This window comes from Patiria miniata, unplaced genomic scaffold (assembly GCF_015706575.1).
Source record: "Patiria miniata isolate m_02_andy unplaced genomic scaffold, ASM1570657v1 HiC_scaffold_30, whole genome shotgun sequence".
Lineage (NCBI taxonomy): Eukaryota > Metazoa > Echinodermata > Asteroidea > Valvatida > Asterinidae > Patiria > Patiria miniata.
In genome coordinates, this window is record NW_024037070.1 from 6,681,994 (window position 1) to 6,705,216 (window position 23,223).

Here is a 23,223-nt window from a genome sequence, read left to right on the forward strand (position 1 = left end):
GCTGTGCATGACTTTCTTTCTTAATAATCAAGTCTTCTGGTGTTAACTTTTTGGCATTTCTGAAGACCCTGTTGGCGCTGTCCCAGCAACATAATCTTGAGCATAAACTCAACCCATGCGTGTGTGTTCTGTATCTGTAGTCCCTGTGTATATTGTTCAAGTTTGAACAATGCACGTTTATACGATTTCATATTGCCACATGTGGTGTCGTCTATTACTTAGTTTGCGTTCCTGTGTTTCTTTAAAGCGAATGTACAACATTTGCTTTTGCTTCAATTTTCAGAAATAAATGGATTTGGGGGATTAGTATGTTATAGCAAATATTGTTAAAATGAGTTGTTTCACATTTTGGGCTTGTAGATGCTGGAAAAACCAAGAAAACCATTCATGTTCTTGTAGTCTGGTTCCCTGACCCCACTTAAGATGAAACGGAGAATTTATAGACTTTGGGGAATTGTAAGGTCAGAGAATCAGTCTAGCAGGCTCGTACCCCTTCACAGGTGTGTAATCAATTGCAAAGAGTTTTTTGCAGTTTTTGCAGCAAAGAGTTTGCAAGTAGTTTTCGAAAAAAAGCCAGTTTTCTCCAACGCTGGTCGGCCGACCGGCGTTGGAAAAATAACATTTTTCTTGAAAATGTCAGCACACCAGGAGCCACGATTTTACAGGATGCTTTAGACTGTCATTCCCTAACAATCCAGTAGAGGTAGTTTGTGATAATTTGATTATTTCGTTTTGTGATGTTTGCAAATGTTGTATTTTCCCTTTAAATTACGTCCGTCATGACTGGTGACTTGCAGTCCGCAATTTTTCAAATATTTGAGGCGTTCTGACAAAATGAGATAGAACTGAGCAGTGGTCAAAATGGGGGTGAGGCCTAACGGGGATTATGAAAGAGAATAAAATTCTCCTTCCAAAATACCGTTTGTGGCACTTCAATCGGCGTTCCATTGACGAGTTACGGCCGTTTAAAGTTTGCATTCATCGTCACGTCGGAAGAGTTAAAACACTGAGCAAAAGGCCTTTACAGGTTCAAGTTTTGTAGTCGTGAATTTGCAAGATGCAAGTTGTTTTTCCTTAAAAACACTTATATATCGTGTTTTTAATACCCTGTCTTGAATGTGGGTGGTAGACCGTCAAAGATTACAAATACATAAATGTATCAATAAATCGAAAAATCAAAAAAAAAAAAAACCATCCAATTCAGTTTCTTGGCATTTCCTACACTACGGCCTGTGCCCAGTTCCGTCTCATTGTTTTTACCAGAACGTCTCACGCAGTATGACGCCGATCGCCATCGCAAGCACTACTAAAATGGTGCTTACTGCAAGCTTATTTATATTATCGCCACGATCTAGTCTTGAAATCGGCGATGATCTCCAAGAGCCTAGCTCGATAGTAATCTAGGACCAGACCATGGCATCCTGGATTAGTTTATAGCCCGATGCGTCAAGCTCTACAGACAGTCGTCCGAGGCAGACAGACTCCGGGGATGGGATGACAGCACCTATTTTATATGGCATCATATGGTTTTTATTTAGACTGTGTAGTTAAAAATAATTATTTAGAACGTTAAGTTGGTGCTTTCATAGTTAGAAAGCAGTTAAAAAAAAAATCTTGGCCTACACATTATGCCTTTCTGATGCCTTTTCACATATCTTATCCTATTATATGAAGCTTTACCACTTGTGAAACAAACAATTGGCATTTCTAAACTTGCACTTAGATCGCTGTTTTATTTTTCTAATATTTTCAAGAAACGTCGTACACGACCAAAAAGATGCATATATATATGCATTACATATATAAATAATATAACAGATAACAAATCTACAATACATTTTTTACCAATTAGCATAACTCAGATGCATTTTTGGTAAGGATTTGAAATTAATTTTTCAAATTATGCTGTTCATCTTTAGAACAGAGCACGAAATTATAAAAAAATTAGGGGTGGCTAATCAAATACAAGGTTTAAGTGTGAAGGTCCTTGAAACTTTAGTAAATATGAAAATGAATTATGGTCAGCTTCTTGCACACTGTTTGAAACTAGCAGAAATATTAGTTAACATGGCAATTCCAAGCATCTTCATAATTGTTTGATTAATTTACGACAAAAATTGACACAAGTTTAACAATTCTTGCAAACGTCTTGCAAACCCTGGAACTAACGTCTCCCATTCTTGGTATAATTATTTCAACTTACATTACCCGTGACTGTTGACGTGTCAAATATTATTGGTCAAACATGGTCCAAAATGTTGGCACTCTTATGTCCAAAACTCAAGGTATAGTCAAAACATGCAATACAATAAAATAGATTGGTGCACTGAACAAGCTGTCCAACACTTCTCCAGTATTGCACAGGTTACTCGCGTCAAAAGAAATGTTTGATATGGAAGGAAGATTGACTGATTAATTATGCTAGACAACCGCCTCTTGACCTGCAGATTGTGCCCAATCGGTGGGCATGTACGTTTGGTGCCATCTGTAGCTGACGACATGTTGCATGCAATTAGTCTGGTTGGAGTGTTCTTCTTGTGGGCAGAGCTGTGGTTGTCTATGTAATGCGCCTATCAATTGTTTCCCCCACCCCTCCCCTCCCGGGCTGCCCCACTCAAGACGTGGGGATTGTCACTTTTGAAGTGACAAAATCCCCACCCCTCGGGCAAAATTTAAGTGACAATCCCCGACCATGCCCCGACTTACATACGTGGGGCGCACTAGTGATGGCCTTTCCATTAATACCCCAACGTTAACAATGTAATTTGAGTGACCAAAATCCCCACCCTGGGGCATGAAAAACGTGACCAAATCCCGACATCGGACCTGGGGCAGCGCGGGGTGGGAGGGGTGGGGGAAACATTTGATAGGCGCATAAGGCCATGTCCGAATCTCTAGTTTAGAGCTATTGCCTAGATCTGCTCCCCTTACAACTATGTGGGAACAGCCGACAATATAGACATAGCTGTATCTCTGGAAGCCTGTTTTACACTTGGCCTAACACACTGCATAAGACCGCCTTCTGCGCTTCTGTCAAGTGTTAAAATTGATGCATAAAAGGAGCTCAAACTAGACGAAAAGCAAATTCCCATATCTGAATCCTCGGCAGTGAACTTAATCTTGGCTGGCACTTGTTCGTGTATTAGGGTCATCTGACGGCTGTAAACCAATCAACAGCCTTCATGTTGATGTGCAAAGAGATTGTGTCGACTTTGGCTGGCGCAGGTTTACATAATTCAACAGAAATGTATCAAAAAAACACTCTCAAGACGTAGTTGTTACAACTTGGGGAATATATAATTAAAGTTTTAAGTCCACATATGCCAAACGATCTCAAATTCTGCAGCAGGAAATTGCACACTTGTGTTCTAAGACAAAGGCAGAAACAATCATGCAACTCGGTCCCGTATGAAAATCAGTTATGTCATCTTGACAAAGTAACTTCTTAAATAAAAAAAAAAACAGTTTAAAGTTTTTGAAATGTGACATCGGTGGTTTACAAGGAGAAAAAGAATGCATTTTGGCTATATCATCACAGGATGATCCCTATCGTATTCACCCTTTCCGGGCTTCCCTTCTGTAAATGAATATTTTGCTCGCTCAAAATGTTCGTAAATTATATTGAATAACTTTATTTCAAACACTTCCGACACTATGAAAAAAGTGTGATTTTATAAGACTTTGATTTTTATAATTGCAAGGTATACATTAAACACTATTGTAAGTACAAGACCACAAAATTTCAGGAGATATATTGTTAAAGCTGAACAGGAAGTGAGATGAATAGATATTGTTCAATAATTACCACAAACATGCATCTGGGTCATCTGAATGCAGCACATCCATGGTTAGGGAAATAGTTCCTGCATCCCCCCCCCCCAAATATGACATAGGTGACGTTTGCATAACAAACAGTTAATTGTTCAACTCCCTGCAAAGGGACCAATCCAGTAAGCCCCGCCCACTGCGCACTGGGCAAATTAACACGTGCTCCTCTCCAATGCCACGCTGCATTTTCCTGCCGCGCGCATCATACGCGCGTGCACGCATGTCGGACTTTAGTGCACGCACGTCGGACATAAATCACGGCTGTAATTGGTCAGAACACCATGGGGCGGTTCTTACTGGGTCTGTCCATTAATAGGGTGAACTTTATAGTCTGCACAAGTACCCTCTCAACTGTTATACAACGGTTGGGGATATTACTAGGAGGGAAACGTGAATGCGTGCTTACGGCGCCCGACACTCACGCAAAGATGCTATGGGTTGATGCACGTTCAGAATATATTAAGTACATTGTATATGCGTACATTGCGCAATTTGTGCGCAGACCAGCGGTGTGTCCCTCCCACTGGGGGTTTTGAAAGAGGTTACAAAGGGCCATCTACTGTTCAGGGAAGGAGTCAGGAATCTTTGAGGTTGCATCGTGTTGCATGAAATCTCTTTTGGGAGTCTGTGTGGTTCCGGTGTAAATTCGACCTGTTGGACGGTGCGCTCTTCCTCTTGTCGAGCGACGTTGGGACTTCAGTGGTTGGTGGGAGCACTGGAAGCAGTGAAGCATGAAGGTGTAGAAGCTGAAACACTGGAGACTAACCTGAGAGTCTTACAAAGTCTTGGTGTCGGACCCTGTCAAACACAAGTGGGGTGCTGTGGTCCGATAGTTACGGTGTTCGACTCATGTGCCGTGGTACACGGGTTCGAATCCTGGCCGTGGGAACATGGTGCTTGTGCTCTTGAGCAAGGCACTTTACCACTATTGCTTCGTCCTTCGGATGGGACGTAAAGCCGTTGGTCCTGTGTGTTGTGTAATGCACGTTAAAGAACCCAGTAACACTCGTCGCTAAGAGAAGGGGTTCGCCCCGGTGTTTCTGGCAGTGGCCGCAGCACCTTGTAAACCCTGGTGCCACACCTCCACAGTTTAAATTCCCTAGATGGAATATTTCAGAGGACCACCAACCAAGTACCAAGTACCAAGTAAAGATTTCGGGATTCTTTTTCACACTAGCAAGCATCCAACAAAGGCTTCTACAGGGGCCCAGCGCTCTGCATGGGTAAACGCCAACCCTGGTCTCGGGTAGAAAATCCAAACTCTACAGCCGACCCGTGTACACACCGGTGTCAGTGTGAACAGTATGCCTCGCCCAACTGTGTTGTATGGGACCCAGTTTCTCCAACAGTGGACCTCCGTTGATTTCAACACGGGGAGGCGCGACGACAGTGTGAAAAGCTTCTAGGGGCAGGGGAGGCTGGATGATCAGTGACGCGTGTCAGTAATGGATTCCCTTTCACGTGGCAACACGGCGAACTTTACGCTTATTTACCGACCTCACCATGCAAACCTTTACATGCTACCAGTCCAATAAACGGATCCATTTTGTGTTACTTCAACCACACTTCTGTCTCTTGTTTCATCAACAGGGTAAGATTTACTATACTTCCATCTCCACATTCAGTATTATTTTTGGTATCCACCACATCAGCCATTTGTTCACAACATGCAGGAGTTTACACAGCTTATATAAAACAGCACTGAAATTGAATAACCCTAACCCAGCCGTGTGGTTGCGAAGGCCGATTTCTAAAGGTTACGTAATACTTTATTTTGAATGAAACAACATACACACAAACTTGTTCACGTTGGCGGGCGAAATCTTTGAAAATTAATTTCTCTTATTTGGAAGACCGTAACTTCATGCAACTTTCAGGGTTTGTTTCCCTTAGAATGATCAAACTATGTGCTAAAAATCGTTTTGATATGTTCAGTACTTTTCGTTGAAATTGGAAAAATAGGTCTGGCTACGTGCAATTTTGAAAGTTGTAAACACTGGTGTCTGCAATACCTGTCAATCTTTTCAAGCCTCACAAATATTAATGAGGTTCCTATCCATTATGGTGTGAAGTAAACAATGGCATAAAAGCCTCCTTCACAAGTTGTTAAATAACAAATATCACCCTTTTTGCCGACTTCCATTGGTCGATACCGAGACCCACGCAAAGTCACGCCGAGTGACGCTAATGAATATGCTAATATGCCCGTCATCATTGTGTGCTGGGCCGAAATCGGTCAGCCATAGCGCCTACGGCGCTTTGCTGAACAATGAACATGGGTTGGTCGGCAAATAATCCTCGTTGAAATTTTCCTTGGAGATAGTTCAAATTGTAACACTAGCGTCTGCAACACCAGATTAAGCTGAAATTTGGAATATACTTAGATGATATATGTGTCTAACTACTCGTGAAATAACAACTTGAGTAGATTCCTAGAAACTGATATAAATACATAGATTTGGGGACGTTTTCGAACAATTTCTTCCAGACTTGAAGGTCAGCTTTACCAGTAACTAACTATATTGACATTTCGGCATCGATGACGTCGATTGTTTCATTGACATAAAGTTTAGAATTTCTTCTTCTGTTATATTTTAACAATTGAGCATATTTTCTGAGAAACACAACGTTCAAAATGCCATGTTTTTGGGAGTGCATGAATGTCACTGCTCTGTTATAGCATCCAAGTACATAATTGGATTAACTTTGCTTAACAATGGTGACGATTAGGCCTTCGCAACCACACGGCTGAACCCTCCAGGGTATTTTGGCTAGAAACCCTGCCAAACGCAACAACATGCAACAATTGTCAAAATGACAAGCCTGCCCAGTGTAGCAAGATCCATCAGGTCAAAAATCTCAAGGCCAAACTGCCTCAAGAGTCTGTTGTCACCGCACGCAGCAGGATACAACTGTGGCATTGTTCAATGGGACTAGCTCTCATTGTCTCAGAAGTGGCCATTTTTGCACTGGTGTTGGTAGCTGAATGCATCAAAGTGCATCAGACTTTTCCACCTGATGCACTGTGTTGCGCCTGACAGGGTTAGGGTCAAGGCATGGAACGAGATCACAGTGTCCAAAAATGTTGTGATCGATTGACAATTGTGCAGTGATGCGTGACTGATATTCAATGAAACTCATAGGCGTTGAGGCCATGGCTTAGGAGTATCTGCACAACCCAAAACTTTCAAAATTGACCTCATGGTTTTGTAGTTATTTCAAAAATAGTCAGACGGACACTTTTTGGGGGGACATACTGTATAAGGTGATAAAGTTTTTAAACAACCGTTACAGGAATGCAGATTAGCATGATGGGTTTAGTTTTTGGCATGATATGCTCACATCATATCCGATAAACTGTCCACAGCGAAAAGACACAAGATAATGATTATAATAATAATGAGTACATTTTTTAACATCACATACCGATGATTTCACAAAGTTTTATATGCTTGCACAAACTGGCCTTCATAATTTCTGCCCGAGGATGGGGTGGGGCTACATGCCGATGGTGTAGGATCGTCCGTTGATGTTGTGTATAGGCATTGTCACTGGCTCCGATACGCACCACTCGTACCAGACGTTACGCGGAGTGGAGTTGCGCCAGAAATGGACCACCAAATCTGACTTGGCTGTCACATGTACAGGTTCCTAAATATAAAAAACAACAAAATAATACAACAACAAAATGAATTAGTAAATGATACAATATGTAACCCCTATCCAGATCCACAACAAAACAAAGACAGAGTTAAATATTATAAAGCCGCCCTCCGGTTGAACTTGCGATGACACAGAACAGTCGGCGACTGACTTTTCTGGATCAAGCTTCGTCTTGGCTACATCCGCTGGGAACAAATTAGTCGCCGATTTTTTGCTACCTGAGTGCAACTGCGACAATATAGAGACATCAGAAGCAGTCGGCGCTAAAAAGAAAATTCAACATTCGCAAGAGTAACAAAGTTTCAACTTCTGCGACGTGTTCGGTGTTTCTGTCAGGCGGGAATCAATCGCAGTCATGTAGCCAATCAGCATGAGGCAAAAGCGGCTGAATGAACAGATGTGGCCATGGAAGGTCGTTTGATTGCTATCAACATGCTTTTATCGCTATTGTTAAAGAAGTCACAGGACTGTCTATGCTGTGGAATCGTCGTTGCGTCGTGGGTGACATAAGCATGGTTGCGATTTTGTGTCCAGATGCAGCTTGCACTACAAGAATCATACAATTTCTCATTTTGTGACTTGAGCACTGCTTTTCTGCTTGATGCTGACAATTCCGTCATGGCGCAAGCAAATCACAGGTCGACCTGAGGCCGGCTTAAGGCTAGGTCCAAATTGTTTAGCTATGGCCGGTAGTAACACACGCGTCTATGAGAAGTTGATTAAGCCGCTTCCATATGCGCATGTGTAATTACATGTACAAGCTGTAGCCAAGCAATTCTGACCGTGGGCCAACAAATGGTTCTGTTCTGCTACACGTACCTTCAATGGGAAAAATATGGAAAACCAGCTGAACATTCCTTCCGAGAAGGTCTTGGGGTTTGTACCTGTCAGTGAACAACACAATATTAGTGTTAGTGTTTTTCTTTTTACACCGGTATCTAATTGTCAAAAAAGATTAGGGGAAATGACGACTAACAATGCTTGTGTAGTCACAGAATACATAAACATGGGCGATTCCCAATACAGTGCGCCACCGACAGGTTACCACAGAGAGTCCAATTTTTCACAGTGCATTGTGGGAGAGGGTCGACAAATTTGCCATGGTACGAGAAGCTTAGAATTGTTAGTTTGTCCGGTCAGTAGGCTCGTAAGTGTAAGATTGAAGGATCTCGTTATTTTTTTTTCCTTTTTATCAAGGAATGGTGTTTTTTTTTGTGAGGGGGAAGAATTCCTTGATCTATCAAAACAAACTTTCCTTAAGTTGCCACTGACATTCATTCAATCCACGGTAAGTTGGTCATGTTTTTGTCGACCGCAAACTTGAAAAATTTGGTGGTATACTGTACTGGGAAAATAGAACAAGATCTTTGAAGAATACTGTGTCCAGGTATCCAGCTAGTCTGAACAAAGCCTCAAAATGGCCGATTATCTGGACAGCCATTTTAAGCCTGATGCTGACCAGTGCGTTGATTGTCAGAATGACCTTGACGTATGTGCATACCAATAGGGTGCAGCGTTAATTGTGACGCACGAGTGTGCAGGAGAAGTGGGCCAATCAAGCTACAGGGGAGGCGGCACAGCCAAGATGCATAGCAACCAATCAGATAATGAGAAACATGGGCCGTTGGTAGTCCTCATAAACAGGGTGACCCCCCCCCCCAAAAAAATGCAACCCTCAAACGTTTGCCTCTAAAATGGGATTGGTGGCTTTTATGTTTTGGGTATCAGATTTAACAAGAGCTTTTCTTTCAAATACTGAAAAAGTCACGAAAATAGCACTTTGGGTTGCTGAGAAAATGCCAATTACGTAAAAGTAGTAATTTTTCATCCTGTACACAAGTACTTCAAACAGGGCAACATGTTACTGTAAGCTTACTGTGCAACTATCCTTCATTAGTGCAATTTCTTTAGTATTTTGACATATTTATGACGATGAAAGGGTTTAAAACAGCACTAAAAAAAATGTTCAGGTGGAAAATAAAAGGCATTCCATCATTTGTACTCTTGTCATAATATTTTGTGACGTGTTGTTTGTAAGGATTAGGACGTGCACAAACAAGTACAGTGAAAATTCTACACTGTGGGTTTTTTTTTTGTACAGGATGAAAAATGACAACTTTTACATAATTGGCATTTTCTCAGCAACCCAAAGTGCTATTTCCATGATTTGTTCAGAATTTGGAAGATGACTCTCTCAGATACCGAGATCTGATACCGAGATCTGATACCTAAAACCTAACAATCCAACAATCCTGTTTTTTTAACGCAAATGTTTTAGGGTTGCATTTTTTGGGGGGTCACCCTGTAAACATGTGTTGTGGTCAGGTCTCCCACCGCCCAACTCAATTGTTTTTTTTTGACAAACACCTCAGCACAATACTCACTTAGCACGATATCTTTGTAGAGTACTGTGTCAAAGTATCCGGCAAAGCCGTGTACTTCTGCCTCCTCCTCCATGGTGAAACTGACCGACATGTAGCGCGTGTTGTCCAGGCTGTTCTTGTTGGGGTGAGTGAAGGTGAAGAGGGGTACGGCAGGGGCCAGGCGGGTCACGTTGTGCAGGTGGACCACGTAGGGGGTCTCAAAGTGGGCCTGGGGAGGGGGTTGGGGGGAGAAGAAAAGGGGAACTGTTTATCTCTCCCTTTTTTTGATCAGTCACAGACAGTCAGAAGTTCAATCCACTTCCCCCCGTAACTGACACACACTAGTCACTAACAGTCAGATCATTATTTTGAGTAGGTACTGTGCCAAGTCAAATTCAATAAACAGACAAAAGCAACTAAGGCCAAAAAAAAAAAGTCTCCGGTTTCTGGTATGCGCGCGCGTCGCCGTAGCCATGCGCGTCGGCAAAATGAAAAAGTTTTTTTCAATGAAAGATGATGTCTCAAAACCGCCAAGCTCACTGGTTTGACTGGAATTCTGCTGCTGCACAATTTTAACGTGTTTTTAGATTGGGTTATGGTCGAGAATAAGCTTAATGTGGCCTCTCTGGACTCCCATATATTTGCACTAAGTTTAGTCAGGCACCATTTGCAGTCATCAGCCGACATTTGAAGCAAAAAAATCAGGTAAAAAAAAAAAAAAGCCGCGTCGCCACACCACTTTTTGGGCAAGCTCCATACCAGAAACCGGAGACTTTTTTTTTTTGCCTAACTTGTAGGTACGGCTAGCTGATCAATCTCCTACAGTCAATGCTTGTACTACCTGTTTCAAGTTTACATAATCAGTCACAGACAGTCAATCCTGCTTCATGTAAGCAGGGAGCACTCAACTGTTACAACCAGTCACAGAGAGATTACTTACATCTTGGTTCTTGTCTTTATCCTTGCACAGGCGGACTTCATTGTAGAGTTTATGAGACATGATGGGGCTGAGATGAGATGTGTACGCACTGGGGATACTTATACAATCATCTGTCAGGGAAAAAAAAGATCAGAAAACCTGAATTCTTTTAATCAAATAATACCCAGTGATGACATCAAGCAAGCACTAATAACCCTCCTGGGTACATTAAAGGTAGCATCCATCATTTGTAATTTGTGCATTATGTTCGTTTGAAGCAACAAAAGTGTTCAAGATTTAAAAAGGGTGCTGAACAACTAACCTGGCGAAATTTCAGCTCAGTGAATGCTGTATATTCTCGATTTCAAATCAAAAGTTGCCAAGTCATGTTTTGAATTGGGCCTGAATTCAGCATCCCAGACACATTGTCACTGAGCCGATTGCAGCTACGTGATGTCGTCAGGCACTGAACCGACGAATTATAGCAACCGCTCGCGTGTGTGGGTCGTGTCAACTCTTGCCCGAGCTTCACCGAATAATAAAAAAAGAGCTACTAATTTCTAACGATGGTTCTTTAGACGCATCATTGGAAAGGCCTTCTTTCATTGATTTCTTCGAAATGACAGCTTGCCAGAAAGAATAATTTCACAGGGAGTTTAGTCCCCTTACTATCTTTAAACCAAGTATGCTTTTCAACAATAATTACGTCAGTTACTTTTTGGATAGCTGCAAATGATGGACTGTAGCTTTAATGGAGCATTTTGCAGGGCTGTGAAATGTGCATGTAGAATCCAGTCATGATTATGTAGGGATTAATTATTATTACAATTTCTGGAAATGAAACCAAGGATTCATTGTAAGCTCCATAAACACTGTAGCTCGCAAGTTTAAAGAAGACAATGAGAAGAAATTCCAGTTTTGGAGGTGGGAGGAAAACCCCAGAAGAATATTATGGGGAACCCCACGGAATCAGGTACGGACTGAAAACCCAATCCACATGTTGGCCATAAGGGAATCGAACCCGGACCATAGAAGTGGAAGGCGAGGAAAGAAGCCACTGTGCCGGCCTGACTCCCCTGAAGAGTCCAGAGAATTTTTGTGTGACGGTGGAGTTGCAGGATTCAGGAAGGTAAGGCCCGTTCTAGACGCCGCGCTATTTCCGCGCTGAGTTTGAGAGTGCGGCAATAGTTCGTCTACAGCAGGGTAGTTGCTCTAAACGCCAAACTTAATAGTCGAACCCTAATGCATCTGGAGTAATGGGGCACGTTAAAGCAGTTCAATGAACTTTCAGCGCGATCAAAATATTCGCGCTAATTTCACTCCCTGTGATGCAGAGATAGGGTATTGTGAGCATGCGCATTCCTAAATGTTTGACCCAACTTTGAACTGAATTGAGTTGGGCATGGCAATGGCGCGGCGTTTAGAACAGTGCCATGCCACTGTCATTAAACGACCAAAGCGCAGCAGCCCTGGCGAGCCATAGAAAGGTGCCGTGCCGAACCAATTTGCTGAGCCAAATGGTTCCAAACGTCATGCTGTCACCGTGCCGAATTAAAAGAAGTCAAATTTTGTCGAATTCGGCGCGGCAGTAGCACGGCGTCTGGAATGGCCTAAATGCCTAGAATATTAGTGTTAAGCCCTCGGCTTTAATACCTTTCAGGAATGGTTGTGCCCCGTCTAGGCACTCAGGGGACAGTTCGTTGTCACCAAACGCTCCGAGGAGCTCACTGACGATGATGTCTGCCTTCTCGGGAGCACTCCAGTCCCTCATGTCACTCTGGACGATGGTCACGTTGTCTCCCCACTTCTCCTCCTTGAGAGTGAAGAGGCTGCAGCAGAAAACCAAAAAGTTTAAAGTTGATACCCCATGCTCTTTAAAAATTACTTTTTTTTCCTCCAAAGGTGATACTAAATTCTAATTTTGAATTTTTTGCTCCATTCTTTCAGAGAGCTGGTAAGGTGAGACCCAAAAGCTGACTCTTTTGCATTTTTCCTGAACCCTAATGCTTCCAAATCCTACTGATGTTTCAGAGGATGTTGAAGGATTCTGGAACAGTCCATGGGGCCACAGGCCCTGCAGAATTAAAAAACAGATAAATATGCCTCTGGGTTCCTGCAGTGGTTGACTTGGGATGATACAGGGAGGAGTTATGAACAATTTGCCCAGGAATCCAAATTTTTGCAAGATCCTTCGGGAATTCGGGTCAGGCTTGCGGAAACTGTCACCCAATCTTGGGATTTTGTGCTTTGGAGTGGGGACTTTGCGCATGCAGTAGACGATTTTGCAGCACTTAGATGTATACAAAAGTACATGATTGCACTGGACAAACATTAGCTCCGTGAAAATGTTGTCTTTGCTTCTATTCTGATGCATCCTCTTGGGAAATCTTGGGAATTTTTACGACAGTCATCTTGGGATTTCAAGACAGCGCGAGGGGCCACGCTGGCTTCTGTACTCACGTCACAGCTGCGTTGGGATTCTTCTCAACAGCGTACACCTCAATCTTTCTGTCAGCTTGCTCGGCTGCCTTGAGAGAAGCCGTAACGAGGGGACCCCTGCCTGCACCTAGCACCATGACAACACTGTCAGGGAACCGAGGACAGGGTAAAACAGAAAAATAAAGGAAAATTTGAAGAATCAAAATCATGACACGCATAAATACCAATAGCAAATTTCACCAACTAACACCGTTTAACTAACATCCTTCACCTGCATCCATGTACAAATTGCATACAGCCTCAATCCTCCAAAACCATCGATTGTTTCTTGAATGTGGTCCTTGGAGGGGTGACCACTGCCTCCAGCAATCACTATCAATATGTTGAGGCAGGGCCAGTCACACCCTGGAGCAGTGCGAAGGATTTCAAGTATAATGTAGGCTGAAATTTATGCATGGCTGAGCATAAATAACACAAGGTCCAGCCTAAGACCTTGACACACTGCATCCTCCAAACTCAGCCACACATTATTGCCATATCCTCAATCATGCAAAATCCTCCATTTTGCGAAGAGGATTTTGGAGGATATTAGATGGTTAGGGTTAAGCATGGTTTGCTCTGACAAACTTCAGCTTCAGGAAACGGATTTGTCAACCCTATGGTAAAACCGCACGAGCTCTTTGCAAGGTGCCAAGTTTAAAGTACGCTAGAAACTAATTCCATCAAAAGTCACTTGTGACACTGGCCAATTTCTGTCCTGTTTGACAAACAATTAGGGGATATGAGTGTGACATCAATTGGATCCTAAAGTGTTTCCAAAATTGAATGGATGAGAACTTGCCTTGCATGCAAACAGTGAAGTTACAATGTCTTCTTGACAAGCTTCATCAAAGCTAGAAGGTTCAACATTACGAGGGCTCTACTTACGAGGTCTTGGTGTCCTTTTCACTGTCTGGTACCCTGTCTTTCAGTGCCTGGAACACAGCCTTCTGGTAGCTGGTGTACTTGACGGGATCCTTCTCAAATATTTCGTAAGTTTGGGATTCCAGATTGTCGGCTAATGGCTGTAGAAAAACACAAGAAAAACATATGTTAAATATATATTGTTCCAAATTACACAGCCTTAACTAGGTTTGCTCTGTATCTGTTTTGGGGGGTTCTTTTGACCTTTGAGCCGTACCTGTAGTGGGCACTGCAGATAGTCCTCATATCCCTTAGCGAACGCCTCCACCCCAGTCAGTGGCTGCTGGTTCTGGTAGAGATGGTCCATGTACTGTTGGTAGGCTCGGATGCCCTTGTCTGGGTGTCGGTTGATGCCGGTGATCATCATCTGCACATCAAGCTGAGGGAAAGAAACATTCAACACCATGAAGCACTGGGGTTTGATCCTTGTAGGCTCTGTGCTTAAACTGTTAAAGGCACTGCATGTGGTCGGACCCCACTGTCTTAAGGACAGTTTTTCCAACATTTTCAGCCCTTGATTCAGCCACAATGAGGCCTGCAGCGATTTAGCACCGCGATTCGGCCTGAAATTTGGTGGACGGGTACCCCGAAACACATGGTTATTATTCTCCACTCGTGCGGAAAGGATCCCTGCTATTTCCTTCGCCCTCGTACGCACGGGAGACGAAAGCAATTTTTAAAGTTTTTATTCTGTGCCCAAAAAACCCCACTTAGGCCAGAAAGTAATGCCTATTACGATTCTAGAGGTTTTTCTAAACAAAAAAAGCAACAAATCCTGAAGAAATTGAGAAAAAGTGATTCAAATATTTTGACCCCTTGTAAACTTTTCGCTGGACCGCTTTCGCTTCTTGCTGCCAGACCCATTGTTGTGCATGCGTGCAAAATCATTAATTTATTAGTAAAAGGGTGCATTGGAAGGACGTACATGTTGTTGCCCATGGGAACAGTGGGTGGGGTTGAATGGATTGGTCAACTGGCAGATGGGGGGCGGGGAGGGGGGGGGAGTCTGAATGGATTGGTCAACTGGCAGACCACTTACTCTAAACAACTTGTTGACGACCATTTGGTGGGCCTTGGAGAGCACCGGGTAGCCCTTCTTGTTGGTCAGGAACAGCGTCGTTGAGAATATAGCACACTTGAGCGGTTCACCCATCCACCGGTTGATGACGGACTGGGGAGGTAGATCGGTGGAGATCTCCAATGCTGGAGGCAAAAAGAGGAATGGATTCTGATTAGGCTTCTTAACCCTAACCCTGCTCAATCCAACAGGATCTAACCATTTTATATATCTCATGGGTCCTGTTGGATTGAGCAGTAAAGCCCATGTATATATTCCTATTGAAATCTGTTGGATTCAGCAGGCAACTGAAAACATTCAGAGTCAGATTCTGTTAGGTGCTGGTAAATAACGCCAAGTTGGACTCTGTTGGATCCAGCAGCAAACAGAAAAATAAGGCACAGATGGATTCTGTTGGATTGAGCAGTAAAACCCTTGTGTATATTCCTGTCAAAATCTGTTGGATTCAGCAGGCAACTCAAACATTCTGAGTCAGATTCTGTTGGGTACGGGTAAATAACGCCAAGTTGGACTATGTTGGATCCAGCAGCAATCAGAAAAATAAGGCACAGATAGATTCTGTGGGATTGAGATGCCAGTCATTTTATATTTTCAGGTACCCAACAACTTGGCAAGTTGGGTTGTGTGGGACTGTGTTGGATTGAGCAGGAAACTAATATGACTATTGGATTTAGCAGGGTAGTCCTGGGGAACTGCTAGGGGTTTGGCTTTTAATAAGTCAGTATTTCAAACCCAACCCTTCCATATCCTAAAAAAAATTAAAATGTGCATAGCTGGAAACCTCAATTAAAGAAAATAAAGGGTTTTTTTTTAAGGAAGAGAAGTATTGTTATCTTTTTCACTGAATTTCCAAACAAAATCAAATTCCATCTTATAAATATCAGACTCCAACCAGCCAGCCGACCCCAGCAACCTCGGTGGTTGTGTGGTAAGATATTTGCACTAGTAAGCAGGAGGTCGTGGTTTTTTTAGTTTCATCTGAGTATAACTTGTGAATCTTTTCTCCCAAGTCCTCGGTATACGATGTTTATAAAATACGTTGGCAAAGAGAAAACCCAAATACAAAATTAAAAATCTGGTAAAAACGTACTTGTTAGCAGCTCTGGGGAAGGAATTAATGATATGAAAAGTGCACACACCCAGGAAACTTAACCCTAACCTCTTAGGCCTTTTTGCTAAGATACATCCTCAATCCTGCAAAATCCTCAACTGCTTCCATGTAAAAATTAGATTCAGCCTCAATCCTCCAAAATCATCCTTTTATTTCTTGAATTTGTTCAGTGGAGGGGTGTCCATTGCCTCAATCCTCCAAATCCTTCAACAATTATTGTAATACAATCAGGCAGTACCGATGATATCCAGAAGCAGTACGGATGATATTAAGTATAATCTAGGCCTAAATTTATGCATGGCTGAGCATAAACAACACAAGGTACAGCTTAAGACCCTGACACAATGCATCCTCCGAAATCAACAAGGTACTTAACCGGTAAAACAGCCTCAATCCTCCCAAATCCACAAAAACCTGCCTGGTTGATTTTGGAGGATTGAGGAGGATTAGAGGTTTAGCGACGTACCGACACCCAGTCTTTTGTGATGATGGCACACCCTGCGTAACGTGTTCCACCACTGCCAGGGATCCTGGCCAGCCGGTATGATGTCGCTGTCATCTAATGAGCTGTTGCTGCCACCGGATCGTTGCTTGGTGTCGTTCTCAATGAGATCATCGGTCAGGCGAGAGGGGGCGCACATTGGCACCTGAATCCACACCTACGGGATGGAAAGCCAAGGTGTATTATAGGCTACTTCGGTGATTGCCATTGTTGCGCCCAAACTATAGCATCATCCAAACTATTGTTTTGACGATCCAAATTTTAGATGGGATTGTCTCAACTATTGCTAAGGGCTTCCCAGAACTCTAGTTGGAACCATCCCAACAATAGCTGGGGCTTTTGCTGCACTAAGGGGTAACTCCCCACAGACGTGGTGCCTACTTATGCACATTTCATGTGCGTTCCCAATTTACGGCACACGAGACACTTCCATACAAGATGTTAAAACTGGCATAATCCAGGCTATCCTGCAAATTTCCACTTAATCCTAACCCTGCCAGAAACAACACAGTGCATCAGGTGTACAAATTTCTGGGACCTTGCTGCGTTGAGCCACTAACACCACTTCATAAATGGCCAATTCGGAAACAATGGGAGCTAGTCCCATCGGGCAATGCCACAGTTGTATCATGCTGCAGTTGGTGACCGCAGACTCTGGGGCAGTTATATTTTGACCTGATGGACCATGCTACACTGAGCAGACTTGCCATTTTGACAAGTGTTGCATGTTGCTGCGTTCAGCAGGATTTCTAGCCAAAATAATGTATTTCTTCCTCCTAATAGATTATTACATTAAAGGGAATATACATCATTTGCTTTTGCTGTAATTTTCAGAAATGGATGGAATTGGGGGTTGGAAATATATAGCAAATATAGTTACACTGATTTTTTTGAGGTTTTGGGTTCGAAAATGCTATAAAAACCAAGAAAAACGATCATTTTCCTGTAGTCTGGTTCCCTGACTCCATATGAGAAGAAACAGAGTAGTTTACATACATTGGGGAATTATAAGGTCAGGGAACCAGTCTAGCTGGCTCGTACCCGTTCATAGGTTTGTAATCGATTGCAAACAAGTGCGATGGTCAATTGGGGCCAGTATTTGAAAAAAAAGCCAGTTGTTTCCAACGCTGATCAGCCGATCAGCGTTGGAAATTGATACAAAAATAGCACTCTTCTTGAAAATGACAGTATACCAGGTGCCATGATTTTACAGGATGCTTTACACTGTCATTCACTAACATTCCAGCAAGGTATTTCAAAATGATTTGGTAGTTTTATTTTTTGATGTTTGCAAATGTTGTATTTTCCCTTTAACTATATGTTTGAAAATTAATACAGCCACTCAACTGGTTAGGCCAAAAAAAAAAATATTCTGTCTCTGGTCAGACCAAAGTTCCGGAATTGACGCGGCCACGCGGCTTTTTTTTTTATTTTTGCTTTTTTTTTTTCTTCAAGCATGGATTGTACAGACAAGGTGGGGCACTATTCTTGGTGTCCTCATGTACATTGGTGTCCTCCATAATTTGCCTTGGTGCTTTCGATCATTTGCCTTGGTGCGATTTCCCATTCCGGGTGCTCTTTGGTAAAAAAAATTGAGGAGGTGCAGAAATAGAGGGCGCTGTTGGAGCTACCGCGGAACATTTTGGAAAAAAAAAAGATCGACGCGCATGATTAAAATCGACGCGCGCGCTGACCAGAGACCGACTTATTTTTTTTTTTGGCCTTAAGCACAGTTTGCCCTCAAACTAGCCCCACTGAACAACACCTACCTGGTGGTTACTGTGACCCTGCATGTGGCTGAGCAAGCAACGGCCGAGGTTGGCACATCTGTTACTGGTCAGCGGCACCAAGACAGCGGGCACACTCAGATGGGCCGCATAGGCCAACTCCTGCTTCAGGGCGGCCTGCGAGTTCTTGCGTGTCGTCTCATCCTCCGAGTCCAGCTGTAACCACGGCGACAGCTTGCCCACCACTAGGGAGCTCCAGTCTGTCGACAGGTGAGGAACGGAATAAGTTGCTGTGCATTTGTCCTGAACCCTTTGAAAGCCATCAAAATTGTACTATCGGTTTTGCACAATTTTGAAGGAGTTGCTGCTGCTTATTTTACATTGGCTTGATGAAACATTTTTGTTGCAAAGAGTGTGTCTTTGTTCTGCAAAATGCAGATTTTGGGAGAGTCCTGATAAAACACGCTAAGTGTTTTGACAATAATGATGCAGGCTATGTCGACAAAAAAAATTATTCATGTGGCTTGAATTTCCATTTTTTGTACCAGAACAAAGAAAGCTCATGTCAAATCTTCTGGTGCAGTTTCTAGTTTTCAATGATATTGTTGATGTACCCTAACGTGGCGCACTTGGATTTTGCGCCGGTAGCGCCTACCTAGAGCAAAATTTTAAACTGAAATTTCACAGAAAGTGAAATTTCTTCAAGTTCTAAACGGTCCTGTTCATAAATCGCGAGTTTATTTACCCGTAACAAATTTAGAAGGAAAAGCTATTTTGGCGTGATTTTCCGATTTTATTTTCAAGTGCAAAGTGAACCCTTTGAAAATGCCCTGAAAAATAAGAAAATAATTTTCTGACAAACATTTGGCTGGGTATGTAAGTAAAGATATTAATTATTTATCAGAATTTTTCAAGTTTACAGGAATTCGTAAGTGTAAATTTGGAATTTTCCAAGATTTATTCAAGTGCGCCACGTTAGGGAACACTCCGCCAATTTGTGCCCAATTTCCGGACACCACCGTTTTTGAATTTCGGATTAAATTTTATGAAACTGAAATTGTTCACAGAGGTAAAATAGCAAGCATTAATAAGGTAAAAGTACCAGTATTTCACTGCATGAATTTGAGGTTTGTCAACAAAGAGGTTTGGCAACACTACACGAGGAAAGTCGGGTAAGCTTTGAAGTGCGCCACATTAGGGAACACGACTATACTGCACGGTTAGGGTCAATGTCCTATCGGCCCTTGCAACAGAACGCAAATTCCCATTTTTCAATATGCAGAGATTCATCAATGCTATGATGTTTAACATGTTTTTTAATCAACAGTATAAACAGCCCCAAACTAGTCAAAAGTTAACAAAACAAGTGCTTAACCCTAAATTCCCTACTGTTTTTTCCTAAGTACTGGACCAAACTCCATCACTGACCCTGTTTCACATAATGCTTCAGGACTAAATCAGCTGAAATCCACCACAAGACCACCACTACTATAGGTGGATTTTGATGGACTTAGTGGATTTTGATGGACTTGGTACAGATAGATTGTCTGCCAAAATCCCCCAAAGGAGGATGGATTTTGATGGATTAGGGAAGGTTAGGGTTAAATGATATCTCTTACCCTCCTACATCTCTCAAAACCCACAAAAAGAAGCTTTTTGGGATTTTGAGGATTAAGGCAGATAGAGCCCAGTTCCTGCTGGATGACTCTTGAAAAAGAACAGGAGAGAATGTCCAAATTGATTCCTACACAGTAGCTGATGTCAGAAGAATCCTAATAAAAATGTTAAGGGAGTTAATTTTGTTTTGGTTTTTAGGAGTTCAGACTGTCAAAGATGAAGTACCTTGGCTTGAGAGAAACAGATCTGACCTGGCAAACGCCCCCTGTCTGTCCTTAGCTTTGCCTTCCAAGAACTCCCGTTTGAACCGTGGATGTACTAGGGGCATAGCTGCAAAGTCAAACCTGTCGATGAGTAAGAAAAAAAACCTTTTAACAGCACTCAGTGGACTACTTGCAGCTCTACATATTCCCAGGGACCACAGCTTGAAGCCAAAGAATTATGCAGATGCAATCACTTTGTAGCAAAGCAGGAAGGACTTCCATAGCTGGACATCACACCACACCCTGTGCCCAAACACAGTGAGACTGGTCTGAAAAATTTGAAGTGTTTTCTCAGTAAATTCTTCAATATTTTCCCTGCTTAAGTTGAATTTTTAGGACATGTTATCGCTTTCTGATGTCTGATAGGTCTCTGCAGGGAAAAACTGGTGATGTCGATGTATGGAATTCTTCCTTCCTGCAAAGCACTGAACAGTGAGACATGAAGTACACAAACATGAATGATGAAGGGAAAAAACATTAAGTTGAGGTCAGGTGGTATGCGTAAATGACATGTACGAGTTGTGTAAGAACTAACAGCTACCTAAAACTTCCCACAACTCTCATGATGACAGAATATTCCATGTTTGTGAGGGCAAATTATGTTTTTGACATTGTACATAATTCTAACCCACTCCTTCGCCTGTGCCTGCATTCTATTTTCTAATAAGCAGTGTATATTTTGCCGGAGACGGCAAACCTTTAGTAAACGTTAGTTTGCCGGATATGCACTGAACATGCGCAGTTACTGTTTTTTGTACTTAAACATTTTCCGGTGACAACTTTTAGTCTGGCTCCATGCCAAAATTATCGTTGTTACGTCGTATTCACAAGATGGGATTCAGACCATTTTATAATTTCGGACTTTATTTCCCTTAAAAAAATCCTCCAGAGTCACAAATCTGAAAAAGAAAATGTAATACTCTGCAAAAAATGTTTGAGACATGTTAAAATAATAAAAGAAAAATATTCTTATTTATTTGGGGACGAGAAAAAAAAAATTAAAAATGTGACGCGGTTGGAGTCGAACGCCATCCCGCTTTCTAGAGCCTTTGCTTAACCATTACACCAAACGTGCTACACAAGTTTTGGTGGGAATTTAATACATCTTATAATTCAGCCCTATTTTAAAGAGTACAGCGCCCTCTGTTGATACGGATTGCCGTCGGCAAACCTTTAGTAATCGTTAGTTTGCCGTCATTACCTCCGGCAACATATCCACTATCTTTCTAATAACAGTCAACAACTGACCTACATGCATATTATCACGTCAATGCTCTGAAAGTGTGAACGATTCTTTTTTTCTTTTTTTACCTTCCAACACTTTAGGCCTATTTTACAAATTATATTTCATAAGGCCTATGACCTGTCCATCAAAACAAGTGTCATGATAAATAATACTCCTAGAACTATGAGGCTCCGCATGAACATAGATGTAGAAGCCCGCAAAATTGTCTGCAGCACAAAACACTAATAAAGTACAAAAACGTCCATCAAAATGCAGACATTTCACACAGAACCGCTGCACAGTTTGCCCCTATACTCCGTGCTTTACCTCTTGACATACTCACGTATCATGGGCGGAACTAACATAGGTGGATTCTGTCGGTTTTTAGGCCAAAATGATGAAAATATGCCCTTTCCGCACTGAGCCAACCGAACACTTGAAACGTGCACGCACATGATCGAGCGATGATTTTCGGTTCGCTCGGAGCGCGCCGCGGGGGGTACGGTACATTCACTTGTACGCATGCACATACTATCATTTCGCCTGTACCGTACCCCCCGCGGCGCGCTCCGAGCGAACCGAAAATCATCGCTCGATCATATGCGTGCACGTTTCAAGTGTTCGGTTGGCTCAGTGCGGAAAGGGCATATTTTTCATCATTTTGGCCTAAAAACCGACAGAATCCACCTATGTTACTTCCGCCCATGATACGTGAGTATGTCAAGAGGTAAAGTACGGAGTATAGGGGCAAACTGTGCAGCGGTTCTGTGTGAAATGTCTGCATTTTGATGGACGTTTTTGTACTTTATAAGTGTTTTGTGCTGCAGACGATTTTGCGGGCTTAGTTCTACATCTATGAGGCTCCGCTCACGCGGAGCCTCATAGTTCTAGGAGAGTAGATAAATAAATGATCCATCATTCATCCAACTCATCCATATCCAGAATGCATTCGCTAATTCGTCAAATGATTTTGGCCCCACAATTTTCCTACAAGTTTTTGACGTGAGTAAAAAAGAGAAAGTGGGATTCATTTGCTCTTCACATGTTTCATTTCGAGGTCCATCTCATTTGCATACGTGTGAAAAGCATAGTGTCGGAAATAGATCCAATCTCGTAAACATGTTCAAGTTCGATAACGTGCCATGCGTGGCGCGTACAATTAAACCTTCCGAATCCATACTCCGTTTCAATGTAAGAATAAAATAAACATATTCTGGTGGTCCACGATTAAACAGAAATCGCCGACATACCCTGCAACTGAGGCCAGTTGAGTGGAAGACGAAATATCCGGCACACAATGCAAGTCACGACCACACGACACATGTTGCTGCCCCGCCATGTTGCAATTGAAGGACCATTCCACTATCAAAAGGGAGTCACTGAACTAGGTCTATATTTGACTTTCTCTGAAAAAAAAATTAAAATAACAAAAAAAATAAAACAATATTGATTTGTTTGGTCTCTCATCAATTTATGATTCATGATTACGAATTAAATAATTTAATTAAAATGATATGTTATCTCT

The 23,223-nt window shown here is 42.3% G+C and overlaps 1 protein-coding gene across 1 annotated transcript; it reads right to left on the reverse strand.

Annotated features, from left to right (window-relative positions):
• Positions 1-7,216: 7,216 nt before the first annotated feature.
• Positions 7,217-23,076, reverse strand: LOC119739413 (protein arginine N-methyltransferase 5-like). Its single transcript, XM_038214359.1, has 13 exons — positions 22,949-23,076; positions 20,436-20,554; positions 18,636-18,853; positions 16,831-17,023; positions 15,215-15,378; positions 14,393-14,554; positions 14,140-14,276; positions 13,234-13,356; positions 12,427-12,602; positions 10,795-10,904; positions 9,876-10,083; positions 8,311-8,375; positions 7,217-7,479 (listed from the first exon to the last, which is right to left on the reverse strand). The coding sequence occupies exons 1-13, from the start codon at positions 23,035-23,037 to the stop codon at positions 7,327-7,329; spliced, it is 1,917 nt and encodes a 638-aa protein (XP_038070287.1). The 5' UTR covers positions 23,038-23,076; the 3' UTR covers positions 7,217-7,326.
• Positions 23,077-23,223: the final 147 nt, after the last annotated feature.

What these genes read in the sequence shown, in the direction of transcription:
- LOC119739413 (XM_038214359.1), bottom strand. Translation starts at nt 23,037, where the DNA reads ATGGCGGGGCAGCAACATGTGTCGTGTGGTCGTGACTTGCATTGTGTG. An exon ending in GGCACAACCATTCCTGAAAG is followed by an intron (nt 10,905 to 12,426) that starts GTATTAAAGCCG and finishes TTTCCCTGACAG; the next exon opens with ATGATTGTATAAGTATCCCC. An exon ending in CTACAAAGATATCGTGCTAA is followed by an intron (nt 8,376 to 9,875) that starts GTGAGTATTGTG and finishes GTTCACTGACAG; the next exon opens with GTACAAACCCCAAGACCTTC.